General features: G+C 42.8%; 1 protein-coding gene across 1 annotated transcript; it reads left to right on the top strand.

Annotated features, from left to right (window-relative positions):
- The first annotated feature begins 30 nt into the window (after positions 1 to 30).
- PWP1 (PWP1 homolog, endonuclein) lies at positions 31 to 27,832 on the top strand. The gene is made up of 15 exons (XM_047786460.1): positions 31 to 274; positions 4,252 to 4,310; positions 4,440 to 4,624; positions 6,140 to 6,225; positions 6,324 to 6,420; positions 9,979 to 10,089; positions 11,691 to 11,821; positions 12,449 to 12,510; positions 20,567 to 20,663; positions 21,519 to 21,580; positions 22,768 to 22,879; positions 24,679 to 24,769; positions 24,860 to 24,981; positions 26,357 to 26,462; positions 27,485 to 27,832. Exons 1-15 carry the CDS (start codon positions 203 to 205, stop codon positions 27,592 to 27,594), a joined length of 1,503 nt encoding a protein of 500 aa, XP_047642416.1. The 5' UTR covers positions 31 to 202; the 3' UTR covers positions 27,595 to 27,832.

The raw sequence follows: 27,832 nt of genomic DNA, 5'->3' as shown, positions 1-27,832 counted from the left end.
CTCCAACTCTCTCCCCGCCCCGCCCCGTTTCACATTCGGCGCCTGAGAGTGACGTCAGACGCGGGCGCCGACTGCCCTGGAGCCAGTGCCCCGCGCCTGTGCTCTGCCCGGCTGTGGTGCGGCGCTTGTCTGAGGGGCGACTGCGGGACTCTACACCCGCCGGGGCCAAGTCTATCAAAAAGGTGTCGCTGCGCAGAGGACCATGAACCGCAGCCGCCAGGTGACGTGCGTGGCTTGGGTCCGCTGCGGCGTGGCCAAAGAGACGCCAGACAAGGTGAGGCCTGGTTGCTGGGAGGTAGGGGGAGCGGCCTCTTTGCAGCTTCGTGGGTCAGCGCCGCCTGGGGAGCCTGGACCCGGAGTGCACGGCCCTGGCGCGGCTCGTAGGACTGACTTGGGGTGAGGCCAACTGTGGCCTGATTGTCATCACTAGGGCTGCGGCCCTGAGGATCTGGGACTCCTGGGCCTAGGATCAGCCCACCGCACCCCGACGGTCCCTTCTCCCAAGCCCAGCCCCACCCTCTAATTTGTACACACGTGGATCCCACGGGCTGGAAGGAAGGGGGCGGGGTGCTGCTCCCAATGGGAACTGCCCCAAAGCTTTCTTGACTGTACCATGTCATCGCCCACCATCCCAGTGCGTTTTTCAGGCATAACGAGAGGAGGGGGCACGTATGTTAAACTCCATTTCCACTCTTTTGCTAGGCATTTAGAGGAATACACTGGATGAAAGCTATGGGGTAGAAAACCTGGTGTGGAGACTATGGTTTCATGAGGCTGGGAGTTGAATTGAGAATTTCTTGCAATGGTCCAAGTGAGATTGTTACAGAAAGAGGGGTCCAACTTCTCCCTGTTCTAAAGCCGATAAAGAGACAAGTTTGGGGAAAGAAAAGTTTGCTTTATTTAGGAGGCTAACAAAGGAGGGTGGATTCAAGTCAACGGCCAAGTTCCCCATCTGATAGTCAGTGGGCAAGAGCTTTAAGGGGGGAGTTTCAGGGGTGTAGAGGCCGAGGGAGGGGGCTGTATGCAGTACAGTTAACTCTGAGGGTCCTCTGGAAGTTGGTCATGCAGTGGTCTGATCAGCATCATTTAGACTGGTTTAAGTGCAGTTAGTCTTCAGTTCTTGGGTTGATTTGTTCCCATTTCTTTGAGGCTAGTTCTCGGAATTATGGCAGCTTCTGTCATGACTACAGTCTGGTCATCAGTGTAGTTAACTTCTTCCACCTGGTGGGGTTTCAGTATCTACAAAACTGCCCTCAGGATATGGTTCAGAATATTATCCATTGCCTTGAGGAGGAACTTAAAGGTCCTTAACTTTGTTTAATGACTGTTATTATTTTGTCCTGTTTGACTGCTTTCCTTTGCTTCCGTTATCTTCTCACCTCTCTGATTAAGCTTACTCTTTGCAGTTTTTCAGCAGACAGAAAGCAGGCAGCGAATGGAGGGGTGGGGAATGGGCCTGCTCTGTTTCAGGATGTTGATGTGGCAGTGGGGGTGAAAGGTAAATGTGGCCCTTTTTTTTCCCCTTCTGTTTTTGCCTTTTAGGACTGCGTGTCCAGCATATGGAAATTCCTAGGCTAGGGGTCAAATCCAAGCTGTAGCCGCTGGCCTACCTCACAGCCACAGCAACGTGGGATCCCAGCCGCATCTGTGACCTACACCACAGCTCATGGCAACACGGACACTTAACCCACTGAGCGAGGCCAGAGAGCAAACCTGCATCCTCAAGGATGCTAGTCTGATTCGTTACAGCTGAGCCACAACGGGAACTCCCTGAATGTGGCACTTTAAAGTGCTTTCCCTGTTCTAGGCATTGTTCAGGGTCCTGAAATAGGCATGAGCCTTGCCTTTAGGGAGTTGACATGTGCATGTATCAATCCTATGTCAGTGGGAATAAATGCTATGAAAGAAGCAAGGGGGGGACATGTTTGTTTTAATGTTATTGGGCCAGTTCCACCAGGGCACAAACTGTTTTATTCACCAGTTTTTTCAGTGTTTGGCTCACAGTAGGCATTCAGTGCATATGTATAAAATAGGGACAGGAGGAGATTTCATATTAAAAATTATCGAAGGAGGTAAGAGTTGTTAAAAGGAACATATAGCCTTTCAAATACTTGAAGACAGTGATTTCCAAATATGTCTACATATTGGAACTACTTGGGGAGCTTCAAAAAACACTTAGCTTTGAAAATATAGGCTCCCAAGTATTGTGATCTAATTAATGTGGGCTATAGCCTGAAATTATTAAAAGATTACCCCACGTGATTCTGATATGCAGACAAATTTGGGAACGATTGCTTGAAGAGTTGGAAGAGTAGGAAGAAGAGATTGAATTTATTCTATAAAATCCCAGGAAGGAAAACTTAAACCAATAAAAGAAATTAGAAAAATAAGTATCTTCTGATTGAACTTAAGAACTTTTAGGGAGCTCTCATTGTGGTGCTATGAGTTAGGGATCTAGTGTTGCCTCTGTAATGATGAGAGTTTGATCCCTGGCCCGGTGCAGTGGGTTAAGGATCGGCATTAACACAGCTGTGGCTCAGATTCAGTCCCTGGCCCGGGAGCTTCCATATGCCATGGATGTGGCCAAAAAAAAACAGTAAAAAGAAGGAGAGGAACTTTTAGTTCCTGGAGCTATCCAGCAATAGAAGATTTCTGTATTATTAGAGACATTTTTATGCAAACTGGGCAATCGATTGGTTCATCGTCTATCACCAAGTATCCCCTACCTGGGCAGAACACACAGTGGCAAGGAGCTTATGATTTAGTAGTGATAGGGCTGTTTTCAAAGGTACTGAAGCATGGATTGGGTGAAAGAGTGCTAATTTTTTTTTGTCTTTTTTTTGTCTTTTTACCTTTTCTAGGGCCGTTCCTGCGGCATATGGAGGTCTAATCAGAGCTGCAGCCACCAGCCTACGCCAGAGCCACAGCAATGCGGGATCCGAGCCGTGTCTGTGACCTACACCACAGCTCACGGCAACGCCGGATCCTTAACCCACTGAGCAAGGCCAGGGATCGAACCTGCAACCTCATGGTTACTAGTCAGATTTGTTAACCACTTCGCCACGGCAGGAACTCCAAGAGTGCCAATTTTTAAGTGAAGAGAGTGACTTCAGTTTTGAGCGGGATGTCCAAGTGGATCGTCATATAGGCAATTGGGAAAATGGAACTGGGAAGATATAGGGCTGGAGAAGGGAAAGTTTGGAATAATAGATTCAAAGATGGTTTTTTTTAGTCTCGAGAATGAATGAGCTTTGCAAGGAAGTGACATCATGATGAGTGAATACTTGGCAGTGATAATAGCAAAAATAGCAGAGGACGTAGGCAAGGGTGTTGTGTTTGGGAATATCCAAGGGGATTGGGGGCGGGATTGGGAGAAGGTGCCAGGGAGTCCAGGTAATTGGAAGAAAATTAGATGGGCTCTCATAGAAGTGAGTTTATACAAGTCTGTCTTTTTTGAAAAAGACTGGAGTGGGGTAGACAGAACATGATTTTTTTTTGTTGTTGTTGTTCTTTTTGCCATTTCTTGGGCTGCTCCGCAGCATATGGAGGTTCCCAGACTAGGAGTCGAATTGGAGCTGTAGCCGCCGGCCTACACCACAGCCACAGCAACGCGGGATCCTTAACCCACTGAGCAAGGCCAGGGATCGAACCCGCAACCTCATGGTTCCTGGTCAGATTTATCAACCATTGCACCATGACGGGAACTCCCAGAACATGATTTTTGAACAGTTTTAGATGAGAACAGGTCTTAATCATAAGGACCTATGAAAACTCCATTTGCATTATATTTATTTATTTATTTTTTATTAACTTATAGGGGCTTTTGTTTGTTTTTTGTCTTTTTAGGGCTGCACTCGCAGCATATGGAAGTTCCCAGGATAGCGGTCTAATCAGAGTTGTAGCTGCCGGCCTACACCACAGCCACAGCAACGCCAGATCCTAGTGGTGTCTTCGAACTACACCACAGCTCATGGCGACGCCAGAGCCTTAGCCCACTGAGCAAGGCCAGGGATCTCTTGGATACTAGTCAGGTTCATTACCACTGAGCCACCGTGAGAACTCCTAAAGTATAGTTGATTTACAATGTTGTGCAAGTTTCCGTTGTACTATTTACATTGAACATAGAGACTCTGGATTGACATTTGACTTTTGATGTCTCTTGACTGAGTTTTACATTAGTTTGCAAACTTCTTTTTAATTCAAAGACATAATGATTGCCTTACATATATCATAATGTTTGCTCTCTTGTAGGTAGAGCTTAGTAAAGAAGAAGTGAAACGTCTCATTGCTGAAGCAAAGGAAAAATTACAGTGAGTTTCGGAATGTCGACACCTATAGTAAAGTCCAGATGAAATATAAATCTTAAGTATTGATGACAAGGTGGTCTTGTTACTGAACGGTGCCTTTTGGGCAAACTTTCACTTTTTCTTTTTTCATAGAGAGGAAGGTGGCAGTGATGAGGAGGAGACAGGCGATCCTTCAGAGGATGGCATGCAGAGCGCTCGTACCCAGGCCCGACCACGGGAGCCCCTGGAGGATGGTGACCCGGAGGATGACAGGACGCTGGATGATGATGAGCTGGCCGAGTACGACCTAGATAAATATGATGAGGAAGGCGACCCAGGTTCGAATTCACTCACTCCTGCTGGTTTTTCCTCACAAACTCAGTGCATCAGATGGTGCTTCTAGTGTTCAAGGCTTGATTCTGGAATTCTCTTGTCCTTTATGTCAGTCGAATAACCTGACTCAAGCCTCAAGGCAGACAGCGTGTTTACCTCAACTAGTGTAGACCCGTTAATCTAAAATCTAAAAAGCAAACGCGAAAGTTAGTATTGTGTATTTTATTGTAAGTCGTGGTTACGATAATCTGTAATTCATTTTTCTTGCAATTATGAAAAAGGAGTTATTACCTCCCTTTTAAAAAAGAGAAAACAGGCTTACACAGATGACATAACTTCACCAGCATCACACAGCTGGTGAATAACAGGGCTGAGGTTTGAACGTTCTCGGCTCTGAAGCATTCATGCTTTTCAGTGTACTTCACTAGGTGCCCAGGATAATTCGTCCATTGGACCCTGGGTTTCTTCCATCCTGCTACGACAGAGTGCCAGGGAATACAGAGAAAGAAGAGCTTATCAGCCCGGAGAGAAGGCATTCAGAAACTTCCTTAATATTCTCCATACCCTGCATAATATTGGCCCTGCCTTTTCTCATTCAGTAGAAATTCCCATCTCGGTATTAGTTCTACCTCCTTAAAATAGCTTCCCCTGAAAAGTAAGAGTGACTTCCTTCTGCTGAGTTTTATGGTTCTTGAGGTCTACTCTGTGTCACCTTTGCCATAAGAGAAGTACAGTTTGAGGTAAATTTGGTGGAAAAGACATATTCTAGCCCCTCTTTGCAGATTCAGTAGGCAAGTTAACATATCAGCAGTTCTGAGACATGAATAAAGAAACCCATGTACTTTATGAAACCTATCGTTTTCAAATTTTATTTGACCAGGCAACCCTTATTTATTGTGTTGATACCAGTGTTTTAGAGACCTGTTTATTTCCAGGTTTGCATGACTACCTCTCTACAGCCCCCTTCTTTTTTTTTTTTTTTTTTTTTGGCTTTTAAGGCTGCACCCACGGCATATGGAGGTTCCCAGGCTAGGGGTCGAGTTGGAGCTACAGCTGCCGTCTACACCACAGCTCACAGCAACGCCAGATCTTAATTTAACACACTGAGTGAAGCCAGGGATTGAACCCGTGTCCTCGTGGTTACTAGTCAGATTCGTTTCCTCTGCGCCACGGTAGGAGCTCCTCTATAGCACTTTTGAATAACGATTACAAGGAGCAATCTAAAGGATGTGAGTAGAGTTCTCATCTTTTCCAAAAGGAGGTTTCTTGGTTTGATTTGATTCTTTTAGTGAAAGATTGCATATTCCAAGACTATCAGATGTGCGTTCCAGGGTCAAATATAAATGACTTTTAAATTCTATTTATTATTATCCACTATTTCCTTTCCCAGTTATGGATGATCCAGAGTTAGTCATGAAATAGATGGTTGGATCTAAGTCTAAAAGATGGAATACCTCAGGAAAAAATGCTTTTATCAGAATGACTATATTTTATTCGTTTTGTTTTATGAATTCTTACAGACGCTGAAACTCTAGGTGAATCTCTCTTGGGTCTCACAGTCTACGGGAGTAATGACCAAGATCCTTATGTTACTCTGAAAGATACGGTAATGTTGACATGGCTCGTCTAATTATGCTGCTTAAGTGCTTGGAAAACCTTATGAAATATCTGATTCTAGTCAGTGACGTTTTCTCCCTCCACTAGGAACAATACGAACGTGAAGATTTCTTGATTAAGCCCAGTGACAATCTCATAGTTTGTGGCAGAGCTGAACAGGACCAGTGCAATTTAGAGGTGCATGGTAAGTGGAATGATTCTCTACTGAAGTGATATTAACATAATGTAATAGTAACTGTTTTGAATTTCTAGGCACCAGATCCTGCTGTATCTCATTTAGGGTGGTTACCTAGTTAAATTCTACATGGTGTTCAGACTTCCTGGCTCTTGTGCCTGGGTGTGTGTAGTCTGATGTGTCATTTTGGTACCTGACATTAGTTACAGAAATAGGTCAGGTTCTAATAGGGGTTTTTCAATCTTTTATTTAAACATATTTGCCAGTTTTTCACTTTTTTCCCTCAGTGGAGAAAACCTAGAAGTAAAACTATTTTAAAATGCAGGAAAAAATTACAAATCATGTTAACCTGAGGTAACTTGTTACCCTTGCGTTTTTTGGGGTTTTTTGGTTTTTTTTTTTTTGTCTTTTTTGCCATTTCTTGGGCTGCTCCCACAGCATGTGGAGGTTCCCAGGCTAGGGGTCTAATTGTAGCTGTAGCCACTGGCCTATACCAGAGCCACAGCAACTCGGGACCCAAGCCGCGTCTGTGACCTACACCACTGCTCACAGCAACGCTGGATCCTTAACCCACTGAGCAAGGCCAGGGATCGAACCTGCAACCTCATGGTTCCTAGTCGGATGCGTTAACCACTGAGCCACAACAGGAACTCCCCCTTGTGTTTTTCCTGTTTGCTTTCTGGCTGCTTTTTCTTTATGTGGCAGAGATTGTATTCAATAAAATGTGTCCTGCTTTTTTCACAGAGTCATTTCAAGTAGTTCCCCACTTGCAAAACATTGTATTTTCTTCCTAAATATTCAAGGTAGAGGCCCACATTTCTCTTCTGGAACCAAAACATTTTGGTCCCTTTCTCCGTTCAGAGAATGTTTGCTCATAAGCCAGAGGGGAACACAGCTGAACCTTCAATAACACAGGGTTGAACTGCACGGATCCACTTCCACGCAGATTTTTTTAATAGTAAATACTACAGAACAACACGACACGAGCTTGGTTGGGCTATGAAGGGCAGACTAAGTTATACAGAAAGTTTCTACTGAGCAAAGGGTCAGTGCCCTAACCCCTGCGTTGTTCAAGGGTCAGTCAGCTGTGCTTTGAATCTAGAGTGGGCAGTGATTTGAATTTTTCTTTCTATATTGGAATTCTTAAGTCAGATATATCTCGATGTTGATATGAATTCATCAACCATTAGTAACTGTTGTCTTAAAATAGAACTTCAAGATGTCCAGGCATTCTGCCTCTAGATTGGCCCTTTGTTTTTCTTGGCCCTTCCTCTGCGCATGTCCTCAGGGCCATTCTTGCCCGGATGCTTTCCTTCCCCAGGGTCTTCTGTTCGTCTGTCCTAAAATTCTGAAGCTTTAAAGAGGTTATTAGGCTGATGCCTTTTATTACAGGAAGCACAGTTACACAGTTTGAAAATTAAAACCTTTAGGTTTAATGTTTATTGGCATCTTCTAGGTTACTCTGTCACTTATTCCATATATTAGCTAGGACTTCTGTACCTCTGCAGTCTTTAAGGCTGCCTGCATCAGTTAGGTCATTTTTATCCCATGACCTGTTGTACTCTCTTTATAAAATCAGGCTTTTTTTTTTTCTTTCTTTCTTTAAGGGCCGTACCCACAGCACATGGACCCTCCCAGACTAGGGGCCACATTGGAGCTGTGGCTGCTAACCTACACCACAGCCAGAGCCACACCAGATCCAGGCCACATCTGTGAACTACAGACCCACATCACAGCTCACAGCAATGCCAGATCCTTAACCCACTGGATCCTCATCCCACCAAGTGGGGCCAGGTATCAAAGCCTCGTCCTCACAGATACTAGTCAGATTCCTTACTGCTGAGCCACAACGGGAACTCCCCAGAAAGGCTTTAAATAGTAAATACTTCAATGTGAAGTTATCGTCGTAATTATCTTTGAATTTTTTACATATTTCAAATGTAAACCCTGTTGGCATTTTTAAAAGACCAATGCTAATTTCAGAAAATTAAAACTATTACAGTTTGTCGTTATTGATTTTTATACGTTCTCATGTGAGAATTTACTGTGGTCATTCCTTTGAATCTGGTGAGCATCAGATAGGAGCTGATAAGTCGAAGTGAAGCAATTGTATTCCTACTTTGTTCCAAGTTAGGTCATTAACGATGTATTTTATTTGGATTTGGTGTGAAACTCCAGGTTACCCAGTGTATCTCTGTTCAGTAGTCATTTCAGAATTGCACTCTAAATCAGATCTGACATGGCTAAAAGATTATTTTAAAGCACCATCATTTTTATTTAAAATGTGTAAGCTGGGAACATTGACCATAGTTGAGGGTCTTGCAGGACCATGAACTAATCATTAAACGCACATTCTCACTGTAAATTGATGTAGAACGTTACATGGAAGCTGCCCACCCCAACATCTCTCCCAGGTGCAGTGGTCTGAAGAATGTTTTAAACATCTTTAGCTTGGAGTTCCAGTTGTGGCTCAGCAGTAACAAACCCTATTGGTATCCATGAGGACGTGATTCAATCCTTGGCCCCACTCAGTGGGTTTAGGCTCTTATGTTACCATGAGCTGGGGTGTAGGTCAGTCACAGACGCATCTTTGATCCAGCGTTGCTGTGGCATAGGCTGGCAGTTGCACCCCCTAGCCTCCGATGCACCCCCTAGCCTGGGAATTTCCATATGCCTCACATGTGGCCCTAATAAATAAAACGTAGCTTATCTTAATAATGCTTCTTTCAGAGTTGCCATCGTGGCTCAGTGGTTAACGAATCTGACTAGGAACCATGAGGTTGCGGGTTCGGTCCCTGCCCTTGCTCAGTGGGTTAAGGATCTGGCGTTGCCGTGAGCTGTGGTGTAGGTTGCAGACGCGGCTCGGATCCCTCATTGCTGTGGCTCTGGCGTAGGCCGGGGGCTACAGCTCCCATTAGTCCCCTAGCCTGGGAACCTCCATATGCCATGAGAGCAGCCCAAGAAAATGGCAAAAAGACAAAAAAAAAAATAAGTAATAATGCTTCTTTCTAGTAAAAAGCATATTGGAATTTCTGATTACTTGGGCTCTATTTTTGTCAGTGTTCACTATATGATATTTGAAAGACTTCTTATTTTAATAATAAATAATAAAGAAGTTATTTTTGACAAGCATTTAGATTTCTCAATGAGTTATTTTTCTCCAGTGCTGATTTGTTCTTGACTTATAACCAGATGGACCTTTAAAAGATGAAAATAATAATGAAGTACTACTTACGGAGGCCTTGTGAGCATTTGTTTTCTGTAACAGCTAAACCAGAAGGTGGGGCCGTGTTAGCCAGGAAGCATGCAGCTGGTGTATTCAGGCTCATGTTAGTTCCCTGTCAGTGTTCCTGTTCCCCTTCGGGGCACACTGGGTGATGGGAATATATTAGACATGAAAAACTTTTGCCTGGCAGCACATACTTTGGAATCTCTTTAATGTCATCACATATGTCTCTCGTTAAGCATGTGCCTCCCTTAGGCTTAAAAGGGAGTATCTTTTTTTTTTGAGTATGATATGATTTATTTATTCTGATGTAATAAAGTCTCTTCCCCCTATCTTTGCAGTTTATAATCAGGAGGAAGATTCTTTTTACGTACACCATGATATCCTGTTGTCTGCGTACCCTTTGAGTGTGGAATGGCTGAATTTCGATCCCAGCCCAGATGATTCAACTGGTAATAAGAAAACTTAAGATCGTTCAGTGGTCTGTTCCTTTGTGTTTTTCCTAACCACATAAGTTACCTATTTTTTCTATGAGTATTTTCAGAACTGTTGATGTTTTATGAAATTGTTATTTTATGTAATTGTATAGTTCTCAAAACACAGTCGCTTAATTGTTTTAGGTCTCCATGTCTCCAGACATTCCACAGGCTAAAAAGGTAGCTGCTCCACTGTAGGCAGAAGGACGGGGCCTGAAAGCATTTGGGGCAGCAGATCTCTGTGAAGGTCTCATAAAAGCCCAGTCAGGGAGTTCCCGTCATGGCGCAGTGGTTAACGAATCCGACTAGGAGCCATGAGGCTGCGGGTTCAGTCCCTGCCCTTGCTCAGTGGGTTGACGATCCGGCGTTGCCGTGAGCTGTGGTGTAGGTTGCAGACGCGGCTCGGATCCTGCGTTGCTGTGGCTCTGGCGTAGGCTGGCAGCTACAGCTCCAATTGGACCCCTAGCCTGAGAACCTCCATATGCCGCAGAAGCGGCCCAAGAAGTGGCAAAAAAGACAAAAAAAAAAAAAAAAAGCCCAGTCAGTGTAAACTGGCATGATGTGTCTGATGTTACCAGCTAGAATTTAGTGCATGACGCTCTTTTTAGAAAGCAACAAGTAAAACCAAAACAGAGAGAGAATTGGGCTCTCATGTTCGTCCCTCTCGCTATAGCTGCGCCCTACTAGTTGCCCGTGTCATCCTTCTTAAGAAGAGTAAAAACTGGGAGTTCCCGTCGTGGCGCAGTGGTTAACGAATCCGTCTAGGAACCATGAGGTTGCGGGTTCAATCCCTGGCCTTGCTCAGTGGGTTAAGGATCCGGTGTTGCCGTGAGCTGTGGTGTAGGTTGCAGACGTGGCTCGGATCCCGCGTTGCTGTGGCTCTGGCGTAGGCCGGGGGCTACAGCTCCGATTCAACCCCTAGCCTGGGAATCTCCACATGCCACGGGAGCGGCCCAAGAAATAGCAAAAAGACAAAAAAAAAAAGAAGAAGAGTAAAAACTGTTTATGCTCATACTTATATCTTGTTTGCAAAGCTTGTTCATATTCATGACGTGATCACATCCTCATCCTCACAACAGCCTGTGAGGGTGGGAGGGGCATTCTCATTATACAAGTGAGGACCTTGGGTCAGGAGACTGAGCCCTTGTTACACAAATTGTGGTCTGCGGACCAGCAGCACAGCACTGTCGTCACCTGGGACCAGTTAGAAATGCGGGCCGGACCCCACCAAGACCTCTTCACACAGAATCTACATTTTAACAGCATCCAGGTGATGTGCCTGCACATGGAAGTTTGAAACTGCTCTGAGCCATGACTCAGTTACTCTGCAGTGTAATGTATTCCATTAGAAGTTATTTTTTGGAGTTCCCATTGTGGCACAGTGGGATCAGTGGCATCTCTGCAGCACCAGGAAACAGGTTCAATCCCCCACCCAGCACAGTCGGTTAAGCATCTGGCATTGCCTCAACTGTGGCTCACATCTGCTCCCTGGCCGGGGAACTCCATGTGCTGCGGGGCGGCCAGAAAAGAAAAAAAAGTTATTTTTTAAATCATAAATCCATTCTGTCCTCTGGTAGGAAATTACATTGCTGTGGGAAACATGACCCCTGTCATTGAAGTGTGGGACCTTGATATAGTGGACTCTCTAGAGCCAGTCTTCACCCTCGGAAGTAAGCTGTCGAAAAAGAAGAAAAAGAAAGGAAAGAAGGTAAACAAGCTAACAGAGACTTAAACTCTAATTACAAATGGAGATAGGCTTGTGGGGTGGGGACAGAGGAGGCGAACATAACACCTTTTTCAATAAGACACTTTTAGTGGAGTAGGACAGGCAGTTACGAAATTGCTGTCGTTTGTAGTTTCAAAAAGTCCATCCAAGGAAAAATTGATTTCTGATTACATAAAACCATCATTGGCACAGTCTTCATCCTACACAAAACCAGTTACTCTTAGATTATGATCCTCCTTTGTATGTGGTAGCTGTTCACATTAATATGCTATTTTTGAACTCTTAAAATATTTCTATTTAGACTTGAGTATGTGGAATTCTAAATATCCATAAATTCCTGTAGCTTTTAAAACTGTTTTGTTGGGGGGGGAGGGGGTGGAAATTGATTTGTAAAATTATAGCACGTAGATTAAGAACTGGCATAGTTTCTTCCCTTTAAAGAATATCACGTGTCTCTAAAGTAACAGGCAAGGTATTTCTTGCCCTAGGTTTTCAAGCAAGTTTACTTAAAATTATCTTAAGGTTTAAAGAATCTTTCTGTTAACATACCAGTTTTATTTGGGGGTGTACTTTAATACCCAAAGTAACCAAACTAAACAATTATTGCAGGATGCCTCAGCGGACGGTCACACCGATGCTATCCTTGACCTCTCCTGGAATAAGCTGGTCAGGTAAAAAGAAAGGCCACTGGAAGGGCTCTTCAAGGCTGTGGCCATTGTGACTCTACCTCGTGTCCACACTTGTCTCCCTGTGTTGTTTTGCCCCATGTCCATGCCTTCTTTTCTTTTCCTGCGGTGTACTCTGCTTGAAGGCAGGAACTCTGCTGTCTGTATCCTTGCACCCCACCCCCACCCCCACCCCCACCCCGCAGCCAGCTCTTTGCTCGGTAGATGCTCATTACGTGCTTGGGGACCAAGCGCCCCCCCACCCCCACCCCCACCCCCTGGAAACACCACTGGGAAAAAACAGTGTGTGTGTACTGCAGTGCCGGTCGTGCAGTAGAATTGTTTCTTCACGGAAGACATTTTTCTCACTTCATTTAGTTTTTACAACATCTCATCCACATATTCTTTTGAAAACAAAAAAAAAACTGGTAAAATATATGTAACATAAAATTAATCATTTTAACCACATTTAAGTCATTGGACATTTTTGCACATTGTTGTACAACGTTTACTACCATTCAACTCCAGAACGTTTTCATCTTCCAAAACTGAAACTGTGTACCCATTAAACAAAAACTCCCTATTTCCTGCTCCCCCCAGACCCTTGCAACCACGGTTCTATTTTCTGTCCTTGAGCCAACGCCTCCAGGTACCTCATATAAGTGGAATCATAGGGTGTTTGTCCTTTAGTGACTGGCTTATTGGACTCAGCACAAGGCTCATCCATAATGTAGCATGTAGCAGGATTTTTCTCTCTTTTTTTTCCTCTTTTTTGGCTTTTTAGGACCACTCTTGCCGCATATGGGAGTTCCCAGGGCTGCGGGTTGAATCAGAGCTGCAGCAACCAGCCTACACCACAGCAGCTCAGGATCCGAGCCATGTCTGCAGTCTGCACCGCAGCTCAAGGCAACACAGATCCTAGGCCACTGATCCACTTAACCCAGGGATCAAACCGACATCCTCACGGATACTAGTCGGGTTCATAACCCTCTGAGCCACAACGGAAACTCCTGATTTCCTCCCTTTTTAAGGCTGAATGATACTCCACTGTGTATATATTCCATTTACATTTATCCAGCTGTCTGTGGAAGCTGGGTTGCTTCCACCTCTTGGCTCTTGTAAACAACGCTGCTGTTATTTACATAGGTACAGATGACATGGGTTTACATATATCTGAGTCCCTACTTTCAGTTCTTTTGAAATTGCTGGAAATTTTGGATCATATAATAGTTCTGTGTTTGCCTTTTTGAGGAGCCTGCATACTGTTTTCTGCAGCAGTTGCACCATCTACTTTCCCACCAGCACTGCACAAGGGCTCCAGTGTCTCCACCTCTTCTCCAGCACTTGCCACTTTCTGCTTTTTTACTGTTATTTTAATAATAGCCATCCTAACTGCTCTGAAGTGGTATCTCATTGTAGTTTTTTTAGTTTGTTTTGTTTTTATAATTCTCATTTTTTACTGAAGTACAGTTGATTTACAATGTTGTGTTAGTTTCAGGTGTACAGCAGCAAAGTGCTTCAGTTACATATATACACACACACGTACATACATGTATCCATTCTTTTTCAGATTCTTTTTCCATATGGTTTATTACAGAGTGTTGAGTAGATTTTCCTGTGCTATACAGTAGGTCCTTGTTGATTTTTTTGTTTGTTTTTTGTGTTTTTGCCTTTTCTAGGGCTGCTCCTGCGGCACATGGAGATTTCCAGGCTAGGGGCCCAATCGGAGCTGCAGCCACCGGCCTACGCCAGAGCCACAGCAACGCGGGATCCGAGCCGCGTCTGCAACCTCCACCACAGCTCATGGCAACGCCGGATCCTTAACCCACTGAGCAAGGCCAGGGATCGAACCCGCAACCTCATGGTTTCTAGTTGGATTCGCCAACCACTGCGCCACGACGGGAACTCCTGAATCTTTTTATATAGTAGTGTGTATATGTTAATCTCAAACTCCTAATTTATACCTCCCCCTGCTGTCCCTTTGGGTAACCGTAAGTTTGCTTTCTAAGTCTGTGAGTCTGTTTCTGTTTTGTAAATAGGTTCATTTGTATCATTTTTTTAGATTCCACCTATAAGTGATATCATATTTGTCTTTGTCTGGCTTACTTCACTTAGTATCATCATCTCTAGTTCTGTCCATGTAGCTGCAAATGGCATTATTTCATTCTATTTTATAGCTGAGCAATATGCCATAAATTGTATATATGTACCACATCTTTTTTATGCATTCCTCTTTTGATGGACATTTAGGTTGCTTCCATGTCCTGCCTTGAACACTGGGGTTCATGTATCTCTCCAAATTATGGTTTTCACTGGATATATGCCCAGGAGTGGGATTGCTGGATCATATGGTATTTCTGCGTTTAGTCTTTTAAGGAACCTCCATACTGTTCTCCATAGTAGTTGTACCAATTTACATTCTCACCAGCAGCGCAGGAGGGTTCCCTTTTCTCCACACTCTCTAGCATTTATTGTTTGTAGACTTTGATGATGGCCATTCTGAACCATGTGAGTTGATACCTCATTGTAGTATTGATTTGCATTTCCCTAAAGATTAGTGATACTCATCATCTTTTCAAGTACTAAGTGGCCGTTTGTAGGTCTTCTTTGGAGAAATATCTATTCAAGTCCTTTTGTCCATTTTTTTAATCAGAATGTTGGCATTTTGTTGAGTTGCAAGAGTTCTTTATATAATATTCTGAATATTAATCTCATGAGATTTGTGATTTGAAAATATTCCCCCCATTCAATGGGTTACCTTTAGCTCTATTAAATGTCCTTTGATGCACAAAAATTTTGGAGTTCCCGTCGTGGCGCAGTGGTTAACGAATCCGACTGGGAACCATGAGGTTGCGGGTTCGGTCCCTGCCCTTGCTCAGTGGGTTAACGATCCGGCGTTGCCGTGAGCTGTGGTGTAGGTTGTAGACGCGGCTCGGATCCCGCGTTGCTGTGGCTCTGGCGTAGGCTGGTGGCTGTAGCTCTGATTCGACCCCTAGCCTGGGAACCTCCATATGCCGCGGGAGCGGCCCAAGAAATAGCAAAAAGACCAAAAAAAAATTTTTTTTCATTTTAATGTAGTACTGTTCATTTTTACTTTTGTTGCCTGTGCTTTTAGTGTTATATCCAAGAAGTTTTATAGTTTTAAGTCTTAAGTTTTGATCCATAAAGTTTCGTATACTGTGTAAGGTAAGGGTTTAACTTAATTCTTTTGCATGTCATCCACGTATTTTTTATACTTAAAACACCAATTACCCCAGAAGGCCTTTTTCTTTGTAGTTGGTTTGAGGGGCTCTTAAGGCAAGGAAGGTGCGTATTAGATTGAGGACAACTTATTTAGGGGGTAAGAACAGAGTGGATTAGCCATGACCCTTGTTTAAGCGTTTCTATTACACTGGACACTTTGTGAGCATTCTAAGGAAGATCCTGGGTGGTGAGCTTACCAGAGGGTATGCTGTCTTCTTGTTTGTGTTCAGAACTCTTCAGCATTAGAACCATTGGGGAAGTGGACCTGATAAAGTTGTTTAGGTTTAGCTTCTGTTCAGCAAATGAGAAACTTCTGGTAACCCTTTAAAGTACAGGTTCCTGGGCCCTAGTCCCCCAAGATTGAGTCAGTAGTTCCAGAGCAGAGGCCCAATAATCTGTTAGTGTCTTATTTTTGTTTTTAAAGCTTTCCTAGATCAGTCTGCCCAGGCTACAGGCAGTTGTTTGGGTTTTGCCTGAATCAGGCCTGATATTGTCTGATGGGCAGATAAGTGAGAAACCCTACAATGGAGTGTACCATGCTTTTAGAAACCCACTCTCATTTATAAATTCTTATCACGTAGCAGCTGTTATTTTGAGTAACCGCAAGTTCTTCCTAACGGAACAGCCTCTCAGCAGTATCCCAGCTGATTCATCCATTCCTTCCCCCAGCAGTTCCCCAGCTCCCTTTAGACCCTTGTGGGCACCTGTACGCCTGCCTTCCCCGTCTGCTCTCACGTCTCTCTGACTCCGTGCTACCCTGTTTCTTTGCTCCTTATTAACTCCTGCATCTTATTTTAGATCTTGGTTTTCCTTCTTTTCTTTGCTGAAAAAGTGCAGTGTTCTTTAAGCTAGGTCCTGGACTCTGACGCACAGAGCTTGGGATTATGGTGTGGAGTGACCTGATGACCATGTTGCTGGTGGGGCCCTTGGTTTCTAGTAAAATGTTCCCAGTTAAAAAACAAAACAAAACAAAACAAAAAAAAGTATGTTCTCTGCTAATTTATGCTCTTGTTGGAGTGCTCTTCTTCCAAGTATAGTTTTGAGAAGCTTTTGATTTTGGAGTTTTTAAAGCCTCAGACACTGAGAACTTTAATGTGAGAGCAATCTCAGATGTTTTTGGAATGAGTAGGATGAAGAATGTACTGTGAAATTTAAACTTCTGTTGAGAGGCATTGTATGTAAATAAATTAGTTACTAGGGATTTAAATTATACTTAATTTAGGGAATTCCCTAAATTCGAGGCTCAATGGAAACGAATCTAATTAGCATCCACGAGGACGCAAGTTTGATCCCTGACCTCGCTCAGTGGGTTAAGGATCCAGCCTTGCCATGAGCTATGGCGTAGGTTGCAGCTGCAGCTCGGATCTGGCATTACTGTGGCTGTGGCATAGGCCGGCAGCTACAGCTCTGATTCAGCCCCTAGCCTGGGAACCTCCATATGCTATGGGTACAACCCTAAAAAGACAAAAAAATAAATAAAAATAAATGCTATTTAATTTATAAAATAGCAAGGACTTAAAACATTATGACCTGGAGTTCCTGCCGTAACGCAGTGGAAACGAATCCAACTAGGAACTGTGAGGTTACGGGTTTGATCCCTGGCCTCGCTCAGTGGGTTAATGATCCAGTGTTGCCGTGAGCTGTGGTGTAGGTCGCAGACATGGCTCAGGTCCTGAGTTGCTGTGTCTGTGCCGTAGGCCGGGCAGCAATAGCTCTGATTTGACCCCTAGCCTGGGAACCTTCATATGCCTCAAATGCAGCCCTAAAAAGATGGAAAAAAAAAAAAAATGACCTGTATGTGAGACTTAATGATAGAGAAAAGCTAACATGACTTGAATATATATGATCCTCCTGAGAGACCTTGCATATGTCAGTGAAGTGTAAGTTAAAAAACTCAAAAGTCATTTGTATAATGGAAGTAACTTACTGAAGAAACATCTAAAAACAAACCCATCAACATTGGATTTCAGCAGTATTCAGCAGTATACTGTTTTTCTGAACAAAAACAGTACTATCACTAATAACCTAATTTTGTGTTGAGCCGTTTTAAAGCTGGATGTTGAAGAATGAGCTTATTTTAGGAGCATCTATATTTTTAGAAGGCGGCTAACATTTATCAAGGGCCTACTACGTGCCAGTCACTCAGCCAGGTGCTGGCAGAGCAACCCTTTGAGGTTGATTGTTTCATTCTCAGTGGCAGGCAGGTGGCAGCAGCAAGAACCTATTTTGGATTTTCTGGGATCTAAAGCCTTGTTCTGTTGTAGATCTAAAGCCTTGAGTTGTTGCATTATTAGCGCTTGATCCCTAAGAGGTAGACATGCTGGGTTTTGCTGTTAATAGCATTCAGTGCTCTTTTTTAAGGAAGAAAAAAATTGAGATGTATTTGTACTTTATGACCCAACAAGTACACATATCATAAAATACACTTTTTTTTTTTTTTTTTTCCTGTCTTTAAGGCTGTACCCACAATACATGGAAGTTCCCAGGCTTGGGGTCAAATCGGAGCTACAGCTGCCAGCCTACACCAGAGCGACTTGCGACTTGGGATCTGAGCCACATCTGTGACCTTCACCACAGCTCATGACAACGCCAGATCCATTAACCCACTGAGCAAGGCCACAGATCAAACCTGAGTCCTCATGGATACTAGTTGGGTTCCTTACCACTGAGCCACGATGGGAACTCCAAAATTTACTCTTTTAAAGTGTATAATTCGGTAGTTTTTAGTACATTCACATATGGTTTCCAACCATTACTGCTATCTAATGCCGTAACATTTTCATTGATCCAGAGAGCGTGTCTTATCCTTTAGCAGCTACTCTTAACTCTCCTGTCCCTCCAGCCCTTGGCAGCTACTAATCTGTTTTCTGTCTGTATGGATTTGCCTATTCTGGACATTGTCTAGAAACAGAATCATGTGGTTTATGGCTTTCTGTATCTAGCTTCTGTCACTTAGCATAATGTTTTCAGCTCCATCCATTTGTTACATATATAAGTATGTCATCCTTTTTTATGCTGAATAATATTCTCGTGTAGATACACCACATTTGGCCTATCCATTCACCAGTTAATGGACATTTCATTTGTTCTTGCTTTTCACCTGTTAGGAATAATGCTGCTGTAAACATTTGTGCACAGGTTTCACCTAGACATGTGTTTTCACTTTCTTGGGAACATACCTAAAAGTGTAATTGCTAGGTTACGTGGTAATGTCTCTACCATTTACGTTCCTACCGGCGATGTAGGAGGGTTCCAGTTTCCCTCCATCTTGGTAACACTTGTCTGTCTTTTTCATTATGGCCATCCTATGAGTGTGAAATAGGATCCCATTTTTTTGATTTTCATTTCCCTAATGACTAACGGTGTTGAACATCTTTTCACATCCTCATTGACCATTTGTATATCTTCTTTGGATAAATGTCCATTCAGATCCTTTGCCCATCTTCTAGTTGGGTCGTTTGTCTTTTTATTATTTAGATGAGAATTCTTTATATATTTTTATTGCATGTATGATTTACAAATATTTTTTCCCGTCCTGTGGGTTGTCTTTCACTTTCTTGGTAGTACCATTTGTAGCACAGAAGTTTTTCATGTTGAAGATATCCAATTTATTTATTTCTTGTTTATGCTTTTGATGTCATATATAAGAAACCATTGCCTGACCCACAGTGAAGATGTAATTATACCCATTCTGAGAGTTTTATAGTTTTAGCTATTGTATGTAGTAGATCTGTGGTCTATTTTGAATTGCCCTTTTTTTTTTTGCTATTTTAGTGCCGCACCCGCAGCATGTGGAGGTTCCCAGGCTGGGGTCACATTGGAGCCAAAGCTTCTGGCCTATACCACAACCACAGCAATGTGGGATCCAAGCCACATCTGTGACCAACACCACAGCTCATGGCAATGCTGGTTTCTTAACCCACTGAACAAGGCTAGGGATCAGACCCACGTCCTCATGGATCCTAGTCAAGTTCATTAACCACTGAATGATGGGAACTTGATGAATTGCTCTTTGTGTACGGTGTGAGGTAGGGGGTCTGATTTCATTCTTTCACTTGAGAATATCCAGTTGTTCCTGAATCATTTGTTGAAAACATTGTTCTTTTTCTCAATGATGAATAATTTTGGCACCCTTGTCAAAAACCTGTGGCCGTAAATTGAGGGTTTATTTCTGGACTCTTCTATTCTGTATGTCTGTCCTTATGTCAGTAGCACATCATTATGAATATACTATAGTTTTTCAGTCAGTTTTGAAATCAGGAACTGTGAGCTTTCCAACTTGGCTCTCCCTTTATCAAGATTATTTTGGTTAGTCTGGTCCCTTGCGTTTCCATATCTATTTGATTTTTATTTTTTGGCCATACCCACCATCTGGAAGTTCCTGGGTCAGGGATCAAATCCGAGCCACAGCTGCAACCTACACCGTAGCTGTGACAACACTGGATCCTTAACCTGATGCACCACAACAGGAAATCCCTTCCTATCTATTTTGAAACTAGCTTTCAGTTTTCTGCAAAAGAGTCAGCTTGGATTTTGAAAGGAATTGGTTGAATCTATAGATCCGTCTGTAGTTGGCAATATTTCTATCTTAACATTGTCTTCTAATCCATGAACATGAGATTCCTTTCCAGTTATTTATATACTCTTTAATTTTTTTCAGCAGTCTTTTATAGTTTGCAGTATATTGAAAGTCTTGCATTTCTTTTGTTAAGGTTATTCCTTGGTATTTAATTCTTTTGATGGTACTGTAGAGAGAATTCTTATATGTAATGCTCCTGATTTTTAAAAGATGGCCTGATTTGTTTCCTCCCTTTCTCAGAAATGTGCTGGCAAGTGCATCAGCTGATAACACCGTAATCCTGTGGGATATGTCTCTGGGGAAGCCAGCGGCAAGCCTTGCCGTACACACGGACAAGGTAAGATGATTAAGTGGGTAAAAGGGATGCTAAAAAATCTGAGACGTGGATTGGCTACAAATAATCCTGAACATTTAGATTGGGCTTGTTGTGAATTACAGAGTGCTTTGACATACTGTCTCCCGGGGCCCTCACGGAGCCCTTTGTGATAGTTACAGTGACCCATCTCAGAGATGGGGAAAGTGAAGTGACTGGGGACATCAGTGCTTTGCAGCATGTTTAAGAGGCTCCTAGAAAGGGATGAAGGGACGTATCTGTCACCAGATGGGGTTAAAGAATTTAACATGTTACTCCAGAACTCAAGGATCTTAGGTATGATGCACATTGTGAAACTTCTGAAACCCGTAGGGTTGCTTAGGGAGTTTGTCCACTCTGCTTTTTTTTTTTTTTTTTTTGGTTTTTAGGCCACATCTGCAGCATATGGAAGTTCCCAGGCAAGGAGTCAAATAGGAGCTGCAGCTGCTGGTCTACACCACAGCCACAGCAACACTGGTTCCTTTAACGCACTGACCAAGGCCAGGGATTGAACCCACATCCTCATGCATACTAGTCAGATTCTTAACTCCCCAAGCTACAATGGGAATTCCTTTTCTTCTAATTAACATTTGAAGGGCATATGTGTTCTGCTAAGCACACTTTGGAGAATGCTGCATTGTCTCTTTAAGTGTCAGCCTTTATTCCCAAGTATGTTTTGCCTTTTTGATTATGCAGTGCATTCATATTTCTTTAAATAGTATTGAATTTCAAGGGGAAAAACTTGTAGAAATACTGTCAAATTGGTTATTACCAGCTATTGGGCACATTTACCAAAACTGAACAAACGTTAACCTGTTCATTTATGTTCCTTTCTTTTAGGTCCAGACTCTCCAGTTTCATCCATTTGAAGCACAGACTCTGATTTCTGGATCATATGATAAGTAAGAAAGCATTTCAGGAATTATTACTGCTGTTTTTATCCTCTTGAACTAATCCAGAAAGGTATCATTTGATGCGTAGATGGAGTTTATTACTTGAGGGTCCTGTTTAAATTTCTAGTAGTACTCATTGTCCTGTCAGCTTGATCCTTTCGGTCTGTAAGAGAGTATGGTTCCGTTATGCTAAGGTAGTTTCTAACTAGCAGCTGCTTTGATTTTCAGAGGGTGTGTGTGAGTTAGCCATGGCGGTGGCAGAAGCCATTCCACAATTCAGTGACTTAAAGCAGTGAACATCTCTTTCTCATCCTCTGTGAGGGTGAGCTCATCTAGGCCAGATTCAACTGGTAGCTCTGCTAACCTTGGCTTGTTTAGGCTGGACCCGGAGACCTGGCTGCCTCCTCATGTTTCACATCCACGGGGGACCAACAGGCTGGACCATATGTGTTGTCACAGTGGGATCAGAAGTACAAGGAGAGACGCCAAGGCCTCTTAAGACCTGGGCTCATCACACAGACACACAGACACACACACACACACACACACGTCTGTCCTACTCACTTGGCCAAAACCGACCTCACATGGAGTGGGATTTGAACCCTGCCTTTAGGGTAGGAACTCCCACATCCCTGACAGAGGGCATGGTCATAGGGAGGCGAAGACGGGGACCACTGCAGTCCGGCACAGGGGCCTGGCCGGTCGCGTGTGCTCCTTTTTAAACCTGGGGCTCCAGGGGAAGAGGTAGGTGGTAGGAACAGAAAACAACTTAGTCTTCATTTGATTCCTTATCCTTTTGAAAGTATTGGCAGTTTTGAGTTGGGATGCATGCAGAATTACAAAGGTCTATCCATCACTTCCCCCAAGGTAGTAACCTGCTGAGACAGGAGTTATCTGGCTCTGAGCCCTACTGGGAAAGGGAAACTGCGCTGTTCTTTCAGGACTAGAGAGGATTCAGTCTGGAGAAGGTCACAGCCACTGTGACAGCCAGAGCTACCACTGCCTTCAAGTGACAGGACCAGAGTCCCCCAATTAGTAGAAATCCACTCATCTCTTCTTTTAGAACCTTAAAATAGGCTTTAAGTCATTGAATCTTGATTTCACAGTGTTGTTTTATTACCATTTCATTATAATAAACTTAAAACATAGAGGGGAATTGAATTCTTAAAACTCCAACTTTGCTTGAATGTGTCCAGGTCAGTGGCTTTGTATGACTGCCGAAGTCCAGATGAAAGCCATCGAATGTGGCGATTCAGTGGGCAGATTGAGAGAGTGACTTGGAATCACTTTTCCCCTTGTCATTTTTTGGTAAGAATGTGCATGTTACTGTTGGTTTATCCAGGTTATTAACAGTTAGTTCCATTATAGAGAGAATCTCTGAAGAGCTTTTCCTATATTAACAGTGTTCAATATTTGGATTTGGGGATAAAATATATATTTTTTAAACAAGAGAACAGTGGATTTGCTGCAGAAAAAACAGTAAAGTGTATGTACGTGATTTTGATTATTTGCAACCATTCCAAAGTGTGCCACATTAGTCGTAATAATTAGTTGGTAATTGTAAAATTATTTGAAATATTAAGCATGGCTAACATTCTTACTGTGTTTTTTCAGTAGTTCAGTCAGTCCAAGAAAATATTTTTATTTAAATATTACTACTTAGGAGTTCCCTGGTGGCCTAATGGTTAAGGATTTGGTATTGTCACTGCTATGGCTCAGGTTTGATCCTCACGCCATGGGCATGGCCCCCCAAAATTTAAAAACAAGTAGATATTAATACTTAAATGGAGCTCCGATGATGAGAATGCTAGCCCATTTAATTAATATAGCTCTTAATGTACCACTAGCTCCTAGATAGGAAGAAAGTGTATGCTCACTCTAAATACCCTAAATATCGGGAGGATAATGGTTTTCCATGTGGCATCCAAAGATGTCACTGACATTTCAGTCCATGGGAAAATAAACCCCAGCTTTTATCCAGAAGGGAAGATTAAAGAAATTTTTATACATCCATATATTTCCTGATTTTCCTAGAGCAAATGCATAGTGCTTTGTAACAGAGGGAAAGAATTCTTTTAAAAAAAAAAAAAGCTTTCTTAAAATAATGTGACCAGTTTTAATAAGGTTCTTGCAATTGTGATTCTGGGAACATTTAATCTCAGCTCCGCCCAAAGGTGCCTGCAGTTCCCAGCTGAGCTGCCTCAGCCAGATTCCATTTTAAAATGATCAGGAGTGAAGTCCCAGTTACATTTGAATGTTGTGTTGAACTTTGGTTCTCAGTGAGCAGGTACACGTATTTCCTAGGTTGTTTGCTAACAAGTGGTCATCATCAGCGCCAAAGTCACAGGTACTTAGGGAAATGGAAAGTGATTCAAAAAAATGGTTGACCTCCTTCGCTCCAGTCTCAGAGGATAGACCTTCCTCCTCCTGGTCCCCATCCGTAGCCCCACCTTCAAGATTGCATCAGTTTCCTTTTTTCCCCTCCCTTTTTCCTGTCCTGACTGTTGCCCTTGGCCCGTCTCCAGGCTCACGTCTCTCTCTCCCATCCCTAACTAGGTCTGTCCCTTCATTTCTTCAGCGTGTTCTCTCCCTTTCTGTAATCTGCCTTTGTTCTCATCTGATTAAATCTCTTTGTCAGAATATCGACAGCATTCTCACTCCTTTCTTCAGAACCCCTGTTTCCTTGGCTTCCTTGACATTCTTTGTTGTTCCCTCCCCTCTTCGATTCTTTCTTCTGTGAGCTTCTCCTCAGCCTCTGCCGTAAGTGGCTGTGCTCTCTGGGCCTCTGTCCTCAACACGCTGCTCTTTTAACTCTGCGATCCTGGACCATGTCCCCTCTGTTCTCACGGACGTAGCATCCACATTTCTCACCCTAGTCCATGTCACTGCTCATACATATCCAGCTGCCTCATAGATCAGCTGAACTAGTCCATGGAAGAGCCAGCTCGGCTTATCCAGAAGTAAATTCTTTATGTCCATGTTAATTTTTAATAAGCTCCTCAGGTAAGTCAGGTCCATAGCTGATTTTCACAATGATTTGTGCTGTTTACCCATTGCTAAATTTTGTCGTGTAACATTATCTTGCCCATCCTTTTGACTTTTTCCAGGCCAGTACAGATGACGGCTTTGTGTATAACTTGGATGCACGTTCAGACAAGCCAATTTTTACACTCAATGCACACAACGATGAGATCTCTGGTGAGCAGCAGTACTGTTCATTTCTGTTACCTTAGGATGAAGTAAATCTGTTTCAGAGTGAGAGTCCGCACTGATCCTATGTTCCTTTAGGTCTTGATCTAAGCAGTCAAATCAAGGGCTGTCTTGTGACCGCGTCGGCAGACAAGTACGTGAAGATCTGGGACATATTAGGAGACAGGCCAAGTCTGGTTCACTCTAGGGACATGAAAATGGTAAGAATATCCCTGGGTATTTCTGTTTCTGACCTATTGTTAGCCTTTCTCTAGGAAACATTACATGAAAGACCATGGATTAGTTGGGAAGTTAGTTTGCGGGTTAATCAAATCCTTGGGAGTTTTATAACTTTGGATGGTTTTGGGAGAATTCATTGGCTATCTGGTTCCTTTTTCAAATCATATGATTAACAGTTCGCTTGTTGAAAACAAAGATGATAAGGAAAGTAGGTGGTTTTCTAGGACACAAGTGGAATAGCCGCAACTTTTAACCCTAAAATCAGGACCATCCCAGGAAATCTTGAACCTTTAGGGCACCATAGCTGTTGAGGTCAGTTTATCACCTACCTCTTTGAATACAAACTAGTTCTTAATACATTGAAATTATTATATAGTAGCAAAAGTTCTAGAAATAACTGGAATGCATTTGTTTATCAAATATTTACTGAGTCCATACTCTATGCCAGGGACAGAATTATAAAAAATTGCAGACCTAGAATACAACACAGCTGTTTAAAGTTATAGGTATATATGTATGTATATAAATATTTGTGGAAAAGCAGGTTAAAGAGCAGTTTTCATAGTATTATCACATGCATATATTTTTACTTATGTGCTTGTATGCTTAGATAAATATCTAAAAGACCCTGTCCCAAAACATGAACAGCTGATTATCTAAGTGATTTTCATACTTTTTCTTGTTACTGTTTTCTAGGACGCATGTGTGTTACCTAGTAATAAAGTTAAAAAAATTTTTTTAGGAGTTCCCCTTGTGGCTCAGTGGAAACGAATCCAACTAGTATCCATGAGGATGCGGGTTCAATCCCTGGCTTCTCGGTGGGTTAACAATTGGCATTTCTGTGAGCTGTGGTATAAATCATGGAGGCAGCTCAGATCTGGCGTTGCTGCAGTGTAAGCCGGCAGCTATAGTTCCCATTCAAGCCCTAGCCCTAGCCCTAGCCCTGGAACTTCCATATGCCGCAGGCGCAGCTCTTTAAAAAAGAAAAAAAAAAGATGATTTAATAATGATATCTGGTATTAGCACCACTACTTGGAAGATGGAAGTTTCTGGGAGTATTTAACAGATTAATTAGGAAATCCCTAATTAATAAGTGATAAATGGCGATGAGAGACCTGAGTGGTCAGAGTATACGCAGTCCTCCCAGACCGTCCATCATGCTGAACTTGTCCAGCTTTGTATTGTAGTGATAATTCTTCCCAATGGAATTACCTTTGCAGGAAGCTCGAAAGAGATACTGGCGAGTCGGCTTTGAGTAACCATTCAAATCATAGATTCTTGCAGACAGGAGTAGGGGTAGAGGTTGGGGCTCCCTGGCAAGACTGAAGTCACTGGCTCTATGTTTCTTCTTCTCAGGGAGTTCTCTTCTGTTCTTCCTGTTGCCCTGATTTGCCATTTATTTATGCCTTTGGGGGTCAGAAGGAAGGGCTTCGGGTCTGGGATATAAGCACCGTCGCCTCAGGTAAGAATGTTAATTTTGTGTTTTTTCTGGATGAGTTCTGTAAGAGCTAACAGAATGTGCGGCTTGCGTACCTTTAGGAGATTGCAGAGGTAGAGCCAGTGTTCGTCCTGTAGTACAGACTGCTCAGGGAATAAACAGGGTCAAACTGGAATACAAATAAGTTTATCTTCACAGTTTTAAATGTAGTTCATTTAAAAAACATCTCTGAAGTTTCAGTTGTGGCTCAGCAATCAACTAGTAGCCTTGAGGATGTGGGTTTCAATCCCAGGCCTTGCTCAGTGGGTTAAGGGTGCAGTGTTGCTGCAAAGTGCAGGGAAGGTCAGATGCAGCTTGGATCCAGCATGGCTGTGGTACAGGCTGGCAGCTCCAATTTGACTCCTAGCCTAGGAACTTCCGTATGTTGTGGATTCAGCCCTAAAAAGGAAAAAAAAAAATCTTTGTGACAAAATTTGACTTTAAAAATTGAAAGATTTTATAGGAAAGTTGGAAGGATATATATATAGTATGGTCTCAAAGAATGGCCCTCCTCTTCCCAGTGTGAATAAATCTGCCTTTTCGGCTACTTCCTACAAAATCCAGCTTTCCTAAAGAGGCCAGTCTGTTCCCTTCAGAGGAGTCTTGCTGCTTGTATTTTACATTGATGTAATCAGATAGTGGGACTGATTCCTGAATCTTACCTCCCACGAAGAAAAAAAAGGTTCTGTTCTGGTCATGGTATAGAGAGAGGTGAAAGCAGGCAACGATCAGAAGTAGAATAAGGGGAAGGAGTCGCTGCTCTGAGGGACTAAACACCTGTTATCAAAGGAAATGCAAAAAAAAGCCAATTTAAAACATAATTCAGAACATTATCTTGTCCTGCTGAGTGGGTTACTTTCCCAACTTAGAAGGTAGTATATTTTCAAAACAAAACCACCACAGGGTGGAGAACCTCATTGCTCATCTCTGCATTTTAGTCTTTTTTATATTGCAATCCCTTAGTTTTCTGATACAGTTGTTTTCTTAACTATTTATTTCTGTTTTAGTAAATGAAGCATTTGGAAGACGAGAGAGGCTTGTTCTTGGCAATACAAGAAATTCATCTATTAGTGGCCCTTTTGGGAACAGGAGCTCAGAAACACCAATGGAGTCTTAATGAAGATCATACAGTTTCCTGTTTTATTTATCATAACTAAGTTTTTAAAAGCTGGCCTAAAGGTGTTCCCTGCGTTGCCGCAGCCAAGAAAATGACTGACAGAACTGCCTGACATTCCTCTCTGCAGCTACAGTGGCAGCAAAACAAGGCTGGTCTTTGTGCTTACCTTCCAAGCATGTGGTGTAGTGGGCTCCACTTGCGTTTCTGGAAAGGGATAATAAAGAATTTTTAAAAGCAA

Source organism: Phacochoerus africanus, chromosome 7 (assembly GCF_016906955.1).
Source record: "Phacochoerus africanus isolate WHEZ1 chromosome 7, ROS_Pafr_v1, whole genome shotgun sequence".
NCBI classification, from domain to species: Eukaryota; Metazoa; Chordata; class Mammalia; order Artiodactyla; family Suidae; genus Phacochoerus; species Phacochoerus africanus.
The sequence above is the reverse complement of the archived record's forward strand: the minus strand, read 5'-3'. Positions and strand labels throughout refer to the sequence as shown.

Bases quoted from the DNA above. Each gene is read 5' to 3' on its own strand.
- PWP1 (XM_047786460.1), top strand. From the start codon at position 203: ATGAACCGCAGCCGCCAGGTGACGTGCGTGGCTTGGGTCCGCTGCGGC. The intron at 6,226-6,323 runs GTAATGTTGACA...TCCCTCCACTAG, and splicing joins ATGTTACTCTGAAAGATACG to GAACAATACGAACGTGAAGA. The intron at 6,421-9,978 runs GTAAGTGGAATG...CTATCTTTGCAG, and splicing joins GTGCAATTTAGAGGTGCATG to TTTATAATCAGGAGGAAGAT.